Source organism: Tupaia chinensis, unplaced genomic scaffold (assembly GCF_000334495.1).
Source record: "Tupaia chinensis unplaced genomic scaffold, TupChi_1.0 Scaffold000234_1, whole genome shotgun sequence".
Lineage (NCBI taxonomy): Eukaryota > Metazoa > Chordata > Mammalia > Scandentia > Tupaiidae > Tupaia > Tupaia belangeri.
The window spans coordinates 3,284,285-3,295,067 of NW_006159712.1; the positions used below are offsets into that span (position 1 = coordinate 3,284,285).

The 10,783-nt window shown below is 52.0% G+C and overlaps 1 protein-coding gene across 1 annotated transcript in view; it reads right to left on the bottom strand.

The window, feature by feature from the left end:
• Positions 1–227: 227 nt before the first annotated feature.
• The window catches only part of WWC1 (WW and C2 domain containing 1), an 83,165-nt gene continuing 72,609 nt past the window's right edge, over positions 228–10,783 (bottom strand). Inside the window, exons 20-23 of the mRNA XM_014587757.1 lie at positions 7,972–8,064; positions 6,003–6,236; positions 2,758–2,879; positions 228–983 (exon numbers count right to left, since the gene is read on the bottom strand). Coding sequence (XP_014443243.1) covers positions 917–983; positions 2,758–2,879; positions 6,003–6,236; positions 7,972–8,064 — 516 coding nt within the window. The 3' untranslated portion in view covers positions 228–916. The remainder of the gene's footprint in view (positions 984–2,757; positions 2,880–6,002; positions 6,237–7,971; positions 8,065–10,783) is intronic.

The following is a 10,783-nucleotide window of genomic DNA, read 5'->3' on the forward strand; positions in this document are numbered from 1 at the left end:
CATCAAGTCTAGGACCTGGCAGCTTAGAACAGGCTGGGCACGTGTGGTACGTGCCCAAAATCCTGAGAGTGGAGAAGAAGGGATTGCAGCATGGCCATCCCCCCGGGGGGTGATTTCTTTCTGTCTCTCCATCTTGCGCACGTACCCTATAGCAAAAAAATCTCTTTAAAATTTTTTTTACAAAAACACAAAGTGAGGGGTGTGAGGAAAAGAAGGAAAGAGGAAAGTCTTTTTGAAAGGCCACTTTATTGATGGAGATAAAACTGGATGGAGTTCTCCACAGCCCTCCCCTCACTCACAGCAGTGGCTTCACCAGGCGCCGGAGGCTGGCGTGGCTGTGGCCGGCTGGGACTGGGCCGCTCAGCCGGCTCCGTGCTGCCCACTCCACGAACACACATCAAGCTCATGACAAATCATGGAACGCACCTCCAAACCCCCAATGGTTTCTGTGCATGTTTTTTTTTTTTTTTTAATATTGTACAAAATATGTTAACTAGGAAAGGTTAGCTCTGTGGATAGCTGCAGGACGCCCTCTCTGGATGACCGTCCCCCAAACATTACCTCTTATTGCAATAGAACCTCTAAAAGGTTGGCGCTGTACAAAGAACAAAAATCTAGACGATTTTAAGAAGAGCAGCCACTCAACACTGCTTGAGTTCATTTAAATTTTCTTTCCCAAAAATACATTCCTAAATATACAAACTATACAATCTTGTCATTTTAATGCTGGTTTTTTTTTTTTCTTTTTTAATAATAACAATAAAACCCAAACTAAAAAATCAGTTCGTCTTCATACCAACAAGAGCGCTACAGGACACGTGACTCGGTACCTTCATGTAACACCACATAAATAACTGTAGCCACAGTCCGTGTTCACAGTGTGGCCAGTGAGACGAAGGGAATACTTCTCTGGTGCTCAGACGTCATCTGCCGAGAGCGTCGGGATGTCCATCCGAGGCCGGGTGAAAAACGCCATCTTCTCCCTGCAAAAGAGGCCAGGCCTTGGGAGCAGGGATTCCCGACCTCGCCTGACGGGTATCTGGGGTGGGCTGGTCCTTCTCTGTGGGCCGTCCTGTGTCTAAGGGCTGGTCAGCGATACCTCGGCGTGTCCCTGCTACCTGCCGTAGCACCCCCGGTCTCTAGCTGGGACAAGGAGAAATGCACAGACACTGCCGAGTGTCTCCTGGGGTGCGGGCGCTGCTGCAGGGGCTCGTTGGCATGGCCAACTCCCTTCAGTTCAAATCAGGAGCCTCTTGCAGTTGAGCAGGGCCCTTGGGTCACTTCCAGCATTTGCTTTATATTTTCAGTTTGTTAAAAAATTAAAGAGATGCTGCATGTGATTGTGTGTGTGTGTGTGTGTGTGTGTGTGTGTGTGTAAAGACAAAGGAAGAGTGTGAGAGAGGGAAGTGAGAAAGCACCATCCCCCTGAGGAATGGCCATACCAGAATCCCTTCTCCTCCAGTCACCTCTCAGAAGTTTGAGCACACGCACACACACGCATGCACGTGCACACACATACTGGGCATGTTTTTTATTTTGATTTTTTCAAGAGGTTTTTGCTCGCCAGGAAGATAGAGAGACAGAAAGCAAGAACTCACCCCCCAAGGGGGATGGCCATGCTGCAATCCCTTCCCCTCCATTCTCCTCTCGGGATCTTGGGCGCACATGCACAGGCACCCGGTGTGAGTTTAAGCCACCAGGTCCGGGACGTGAACCGCGGTCGACTACATGGGAGTCCAGCGACGTAGTCATTACACTAACTGCTGGTCCCCTGGGCATGTTTTTTAAGCCGGAAGGTCTAAAAATCGAGTTGTGCAGTCAGTCATGTGGGATTCAGCTGCCTTAACCTCTATGCCACCTGTTGGCCCAGGAATTTTTTGAAAATACACAAACACATGCGCGTCCCCTGAGAAGGTATCAGAAGTCAGGACGCAAGCTCTCTGACTGAGAGGCCGGTGAAATGGCATTCAGGGCCCTCCTGTCATACGCTTGGGTCCAGTGTGGAAAGAAAGCGTCTCTGAGATCGCGGGAGGCCAAGAAGCACCTGCCATCCCCAGGCTTATTTATCATTCAGCCGATCCTCAGCAATCGCCAGTGACGGAGATGCTAAGAGGAGAGGCTGGAGCAGGTGGCTCATTCACTGAACAAGAGGGTCTAACAAATGAGCTCGAAGTTGTGTGGGGACTAACAGCGAGGGGAGGGCACCACGGAGAGGGGGAGCATGAGACAGGGGAAGCACCGTGGAGAGGGGAGCATCAGACAGGGGGAGCACCATGGAGAGGGGAGCATCAGACAGGGGGAGCATCATGGAGAGGGGAGCATCAGACAGGGGAGCACTGTGGAGAGGGGGAGCATCAGACAGGGGGAGCACCGTGGAGGGGCAGAGCACTGCACAGAGGGAGGGCATCATGGAGACTGAGGGCCCAGCGGAGAGGAGAGAGCACTGAAGAGAGGGGAGGGGGCCAAGCAGGGGTAGCACCGAGGAAGGGGAGGGCACTGAGGAAACCGGGGAGCACGAGGAGGGAGAAGGCACTGTGGAGAGGGAAGGGCACCGAGGAGACGGAGACGGGGATGGGGGGAGCATCAAGGATAGTGGAGAGCACCGAGGAGGAGGGAGCACAGCAGAGACGGGGGAGCAGAGAGGGGGAGGGCACCGCGGAGCGGGAAGGGCTTGGACAAAGGCTGGGACTGGGGCTGGTGAGACAGGGGGAGGGGCAGGGGCAGGGGCAGGGGCGTTGCCTGGTGCCATCTCCTTACCTGAAAGACTGCACTTCCGGGGGCTCCTTGCAGCTCTGGCCTCGGAGCCTGTGCACATCCTTAGCAGCCGCCCGCATCATCTTGTCTGCCCGGAGCTCGCCCTTGTGCTCTGCTCGGTCCATCTGTAGGATAAAGCCAGGCCTGAGACAGGAGGAAGTGCTCGGGGCCTCTAGAAAGGGTCGGCCGAGGAGACCGTGCCAGCACAAGGGCGACCTCTACCATGAAGGGACCTTGCCCTTCCTGCTCCACCAGGCACTCATTTATTCTGAAGGGCCAGGAAGAGCGCTCACATGGTCTGAGTGGCCAGATAGAGCCAAGGACACGAATACCTCCAGGGGCCTGTCGGAAGTGTGCCTGGTGAAATGTGCACCATCTCATCTCACCTGCAGCTCACCTAGGAAGACAGGCTGTATAGATATCTCTATTTCACAGACCAGGAAACTAAGGCTTGTGCATATTAAGAATTTTTTTTAATGTTGAAGAGCCAAGAGGCGGTGGAAAGCCATTTCCAAGTCATACAATTGAGGGTAAGTGTGAGGGCCTTAGGCAAAACAGCATACCCCTTCCTCCCGCTAGCTCAGGTAAGCACTTCTGAGAACATCAGAGGGCCTTCAAATACACACTGCCATGTACTTGAAAACACTGCACAAAGACAGAATTTTGGTCAATAAAGCCATCATTTAAACAGTTTTTGCTAGAAGTCATGGATGCACTATTTTTTACTATTTGAAAGGTCAAGTATCAGCTTGTATCTTCTTTCTTTTTTTCTTTTTTGAGGATTTTGCTCTATGGCACGTGCATGCGCCAAAGAGTGAGAAACAGAGACAGTGAGAAGTTGCTCCCCAGGGGGGATGGCCATGCTGCAATCCCTTCTCCTCCATTCTCCTCCCAGATCTTGGGCAGGCATGTCCACACACCTGGCATGATTTCAAGTCACTGGGTCCAGGACTTGAACTGCAGTTGGCCTTGTGAGAGCCCAGCAATGTAACCGCTGTACCATCTACTGGCCCCAGCTTGGATTTTCTTAAGACAGGGTAGGGTACATAGTTGCTTCCTCTTTTCTTTTTTTAATTGCCAGAGGGTACACTCAGCAGACAGAGAGGGAGAGACAGAGAGGGAGAGGGAGAATGCAGCCCGCTGAGTGGGCGTGGCCACACGTGATCCTTTCTTTCAGGCATCTCCACCCTGCCAGGGTTTGGGGGATGCATGTACATGTGTCTGGCATATTTTTCAAGCCATAGGGCCAGGATTTGAACTGTGGTTGGCCATGTGGGATCTGGCTCCCTTAACCACCAGGCCATGGGCAGGCTCTTGTTTTCATAGCTGTTTTTGCCCGGGTTACCAAGACACTGAAAGACAAATATGAAGGCAACTATAATCAGGTTACTTCAGGTATGGGATGCATTTATTTCCTTCTTTTCCTTAAAGCTTCCTAATTTCATATCTTTCCTTACTGCTTCTATTATGAGTTTTGTTTTGTTTTTGCCATAGTGTGTGCCCACTTGCTAGAGAAAGATAGTGAGAAAATGAGAAATCACCTCCCGGGGTGGTAGATGGCCATATCACAGCCTCTTTTCCGTTTTCCTCTTGGGATTTTGGGCACGCACGCACATGTGCCCAGCATGATTTTCAAGCTGCTAGATCCAAGACTTGAACCATAGTCAGCCATGTGGGAGCCCAGTGCCTTAACCACTACATTACCTGCTGACCCCATGAACCCATTTTTAAGTATACAGGGCACTAATAATAAACGAGAAAAGAAACATTTCTAGAACTTCTGAACTGCCAGAGTTAGGCGGATGCTCCCACACCAGCCCAAGCCTAAAATGCCCTAAGGCATCGCTGCCTGCACTGAGCTGGGACTCCAGTGACGGCCGTGCCCGTACCTACGCAGGCACCCTCACGCTGTAAGGTGCTCTCTGTGTGGTCTGGTGTGTGCACAGGCCTCTGCTGTCACACATGGCAACCAGGGAGGGGCAGGTGTTATTATAAATGCGTCGAAGATGGCCCTGTCATTGGCCCACACTGCTCAATTGCTTCATGGCCACTTGAGATCTCCAGGCTCAGAACCCTACTGGTGCTGAACTAAAACTTTTACCTGTGTGATTCTTTCTTTTCCATATTGCCAGAGAGCATGTGTGCTCCTGGACAGAAAGAGAGAGAGAAAGATGAAGCAGGAGGAAAGAGGGAGCAGACCCTGAGAGGACTCGGTCGCACCACAATCCCTTCTTTTCCATTTCTCCCTCCTGTTGGGATTTTGGACACACATGCACATGCGTCTGCCATGTCTTTCAAGCCATGGAGGCAGGGATTTGAACAGCAGCTGGCCATGCGGGGTCTGGCTCCCTTAAGCACTGGTCTACAGGGCTGCACCAATCTTACTCTTTTCAATTGAGCTCAAATGAGCAGCTTTTTCAGCCATTTCGACCTTCCTACTTTGCATGCCTGTGAAAACGTCCCCGACACCAGCTCCCTAAGATAAATGCTGGGCCTGTAATAGACACCAAGGAGCTGCTGAATGACCTCATCTACAGGTGTAAACCCCTCTTCAAGCCCCTCTTTCCAGAGACTCCCTTGCCCTCCTGCCCACTGGGTAGCAGCCTCAGAATCTTTGGAAGGTCTCACAGTGTGGGGTTTCCCCAGCATGTGAACCTGTCAAAGTGCACCCCAAATCAAACCCCTATGCTTCTGCTTCTTTCTGGGTCTCTTTCTCCTGGTCACCCTGAAAGCCTTCTCCTTTGGAGGGGCTGCTCTGTGGGACTCGTGGGCAGGCACTGGGGCAGGCTAGGACCCTGCTATCGCTCTGCTACAGTGTATGTCCCAGCACAGATTAGGTACCCAATTCGTGGGGATTTCAACAAATTTGTGGAAAAATGGAATTAAATTATGAATTTATTTCAGTGCAAAAAAAAAAAAAAATCTTGAAATGAATGCACAGTTTTTCCATAACGTGCATTTGCCGTGAACTTTGTGACGACCCCGGCATGCCTGAGGAAGGCCTGCAGGGCAGACAAGTGTGTGCGAAAGGGCTTGTACATCTGAACATGGCAGGTATAGGGCCCCACCGCCAGAGTCAGTGGGGGGAGTGGGCAAAGGGTTTCCAGATCCCTTTCCTGAAGGGAAGGAGGGGCCCTTGAGGCACTCATGGTGTGACCTGTAGTGAGAGTTTGGGGCCGCTGACAGCTCTGGCCCCTCTCCCTGGTGGCGCAGCCCCCACCAAGAGCCTTGCCTTCCAGGCCACTCACCCGCCGCTCCAGCATCCTCAGCAACAGGCGGAAGCGCTCATCCTCCCGCAACCCTGGTGGCAGCTCCTTCTCCCCGTGGCTCTTGGCTTGTTCCAGCTGCTCCTTGAGCTCCTTCAGCACCGAGATCTCTTGAGTCAGCTGGCTATGCCAGGTCCTCGTCGCCTGCAGGTCTAGCTCGAGGTCCAGCGAGGTGCGGATCAGGCGTTCAGCACGCAGGGATTTGACCGAGGAAGGCTGCGGAGGTGGAGTGACTTCCACTGGTCACTGGAAGCCCCCATCCCCACCCCAGAGAGCTTGGCTACCCCTGTCCCAGAATCTCACATCCCTCCTTCACTTAACCTCAGGCTTCCACTCCCTCAAAATGAGCTGGCCCTTCCTGTAAGGAGCCTTCCTGAACTTTACGTGCTCGGTTTGTGCTTACTGAGCATTTATTATGGCCCAGGCACAGTGCTAGGTGCTTTGTGGGCATTTCCTCATGCCAACCTCATGCCCTTATGCCACCTGCTGGTCCCCAACTTCACACCAATCCTGAGGTCCCAGCTGTTACCCTTTGTACAGATGAGGCTCATAGAGGTTAAATCACTCTGGGCAGAAGTTGCAAAGCTGAGCTTGTCCCTGGCAGCAGACTCCACCCCTCACTCTGCAGCCTGCACCAGTGCCACCACTCTTGGGCCCACCACAGACACCATTGGGTGCTGGACTCCGGTCACCAGCCTGGACTGCAGCTGCAGCCTAGGTGCAGAGTCCTCTCCAGAGGAGAGCCCGTGTGCTCCCGACCCTTGTTGCTGGGTGGACTTCTGTTTCTGCTGGCCCAGCACCTGTTTCCCCAGTTTCAGCAACTTCCACAACTTCCCTCGGGGGCCCCTGTGTCCTCTACACTCAATCCACCTGGTTTGTGTTGGTAGCAGGGATAGGAATGGAACCTGAACCTGACCAATCAGAACCTCAGAGATGCTTCAGGGTGAATGCAGTATCCTAGCCCAGCCAATAACACTCAGGTCTGGTATTTTGCTCAACTGCTTGGAAAAAAGGCAATGTCTTTACACAGAGGTTGCTAAGTCAGCAAGACATAGACCCATACCTGACCCATGGTCATTTTGATCACCATACAGGGTAACCCTGTTTGAGAATGAAGCTCTCTAGTTGGAGGGAACAGTGCCATGAGAGGGAGACTGAGGCTTGCTAACAACACCCCAACCTCTGGATCAATCCATGCCTGAAGACGGCCTAGCATCTTGGACTTTTTCATTAAATGCAAAAACCAATTCCCTTTTTCATTGCGAAACTCTATTTGTGCAGGGTTCTTAATTATCTGTGTGTAAATGATCCCGAATAACACAGTCATTAACTACCCTCCCATCAGAAAACACTCATTTGGAAAGAACATCTCCATGACCGTGGAAGCATCCCGATCCCTCAGCTGGGCCTCCACTCGGAAAGGAGACTTCTCCACAGGGACAGTCTCTGGCCCCTCCGGGTGTGTTTCCAACTGGTCTGCAGGAAGCCCATGGATACCTCCCTGCTTCGGCCTGTGCCTGGAGGCCCAACTTCTTTGCCATCAGGAGAACCACTAGAACCTGCAGCGGCCGGCTGGCGACGCAACACGGAGCAGTCTGCCCGAGGCAGGCTCCATTGGGCCGTACTCTCTGGTCACAGGCCGTGAATCTCGGTTGGGTTCGTTCTTACTGACTTGGGTTTCTACCCACGAAGACAAGGCCAATGTACTTGTGCCTGGTCTGAACCACGTGTCACAACAGTAAGGCTACGTTTGCTGTCACCTTCCACAGTGCCAACCCAGGCCGCACAGCTCACAAACTCCGCTCACAAATCCCATCGTGCTAAAAGAGCGACTTCTCCAAGCTAGTGGCCGAGGACACCTAGCCAAGGTCAGAGGCCGTGAGCGCAGGACGCGGAGCTCTGGGAAACGACGGAGGAGGGACAGACCTACAGCCTCAAGGGCCTCTCTTACCCGCTTCATCCGGACGCTGCGCCGCTCCAGCGAGTTTCGAACAAAAGGTGGCTTTTTGGACAAAGTGGAGCTGTCACTATCACTCCGGTTCAGCTACAAGAGAAATCAGGGGAAGGCAAGCCTGGTCAGTGCACATTCTGGGAGGTGCCCAGGGCAGGGACGGAGGCCAGACGCCCATGAGGCCCGGTCCATCCCCTCCCGGTCCTCCCAGATTTCCTGCAGTGGACAGGTGAACGGTCACTGAACAGGCACCAGGTCTGCCCTCTGCCTGGCGGGGTCTGCATGCTAACATCCGTCTGATGCCAAATGAGATGCAGCCTCTCCTGGAAGCCTTCCAACAGCCCCCTGTGATCAGACCATGGTCGTTTTACATGCAGAGACAGGGGCTCAGGGATTATGGGACTTGCCCGGGGTGGGGAGCGGGTGGCAGCGTGGCAGGGTGGCCAGCAGCAGTCTGACTGCGGGACAGGCACACTGCCCTCTCCACCCGCATACACGGCTGTTGGCACGATCCTTCCTGTCACCCACAGGACTGGCCCAAACAGAGCCATGGTCAGAATTTTTTTGGTTTTTGTTTTTAAGGTGGCTTGAAAGCAAAGCCTTGGGGACCATATCCTTGGAGAAGGGGGACAAACAGCTCTGTGAAGGGGTGCTGGGCACAACTTTCTCCCTGCAAGAATCCCTTCAGCCACTTTATTATTTGTAGCCCCCCGCCACCATGTTAGAGGCTTAATATTAGCCCACAGCCCCAAACCAGGTCTATGATCAATATGGGATGCCTTCCTTCCTTCCTCCAAGTTTATTTATTGAGAGAGAGAGAGAAAGAGAGAGAGAGAGAGTGAGAGTGAGAAGCACCAGTGACAAGGTCTCATCATGATGTGATCCCTTTCCTCCAGTCTAGTCCTCCAGTCATCTGGGATCTCGGGTGTGCACCCCTCCATGTTTCAGGAGGACTGGGGACTTGAACTCATGGCCTGCTGTGTGGTTACCACCTGTGCCACTGTGGCTGGGCCAACACAAGATGCTTCTCCTGGAAGTGTTCCATCCCCCAGAAGGGTGAGCGGGAGAAGGTGGGGTAACAGCCCATCCCAGAGGGAAGTGCAAGGTGAAGTGGCTTCTTTCTCATCCAAAGGGTAGTGCCTTGTGCCCGCTCCTCCTGGAGTATGGAGAAGGGGTGATTTCTCGCTTTCTGCCTCTCTCCGTCTTTCTGGCGAGTGCACGCGTCCTATAGCAAAAACCTCTCCAAAAAAAAAAAAAGAAAGAAAGAGAGAGAGAGAGAGAATGGGTCAAACCTAATTCATTCTTTCCCTCTTTCCTTCCTTTTTAGATTTTTGTCATAAAGTGTGTGTGCTCGCCAGAGAGAGAGAGAAAGTGAAAAATCACCCCCAGCAGGGACGGGCATGCCGCAATCCCTCCTCCTCCGTTCTCCTTTTGTGATTTTGGGCATGCCCCAGTGTGTTTTTCAAGCTGCCGGGTCTAGGATTTGAATGGCTGAGTTGGCCCTGTGTGATCCAGAACCTTAACCACCACGCCACCTGCTGGACCCCTAAGTTCTTTTGGCCTGATTTTTTCTGACATTCTTCTCTTTATGTTTGAATTCTTTTTTTTTTTAAATTATTAATTAAATTTATTTATTCATTTATTTTAATTTGAACCAGAGAGAGACAGAGAGAAAGTGAGACAGCAAGCCGCCAGGTCCAGGACTCAAATTATGGTTGGCCATATGGGAGTGTCCAGTGCTTTAACCATCATGCCACCTGCTGGTCCCCTCTTTATGTGTGATTTCTACTTCACATTCATAACTGTGGTAATTTTACAAAACACAGAGGGTTTTATCCGTTATTCTAAGGGCTTTTCTAAATCCTTCAAATGATTCACGTTGAAGCACTGATTAGGTTTTGTCTTCTGCGGTTGTGAGCTGGCTTAATTGCAAGATCCTTCATTTGCGATTTAGGAATTCCCCAACATCCCATTCAGTGACTTCGAGAGATCCTGTACCTTTGGCAAAACACGCAGCCATCATGCCTGCATTGTCTTTGCAGACAGTCACAGTCTCAAACGACTTGCTGGGGACAGAACACAGATGGGAGGGGCTGTGGCAGTCCGAGGAGGGGCTCTTGGCAATGTTTTTGTGGGGACTAAGTTGATAAGTAGCCAGTAAATAAGTGACAATGTCATATTATAGAGAAATGAGCTTTCCTACTCACTTATTTAATTGTAGGCCTTGGATACTGAAGACCTGGATAATGAAAAGCTCTAATAATAGTCCTCTCCCTCTATAACAATAGACAGGCAAATGGCAGTTGATGGTTAGGAAGGGTTCCACAGGCCTCCCCTTTCGCCGTGACTCACAGGAACATTAGCGAGGAAGGTTCTGCTTATGCTTCTCGTTATGGTGGAGAGGGAGGGGGATGTTGACATCTCTCTTGAGCCCAGGACTCAGGGAACGTATGTGCATGCCTTCTCTGTGCCACTCCCTGGAAGGCCAGGAGCAAGGGTTGGTTCTGTAGCCCGAGCACCTAGCACGACCCCTCAGATGTGGTCAATGCTCAGACCCTCCAAGCAAGATAGAATGAAGAAAGAGGCTGGTCTAGGACGGAGGAGATGAAGTGGATAGCAAAGCACATGTAAGGGGAATGAAGCCACTGCAGGGCATAAGTCCACTGGGGCCTTGAGAGCAAGTCAGCAACTAGAGGTCAGGACCAAGGCGAGGCCAGAGTGAGGCGGAAAGCCGCCTGCTCCTGTTGTCTGAGGGCAGCTGCGCCTGCTCAGCTCTAGCCACTGTTGCTGATACAGGAAATACCCAACACTT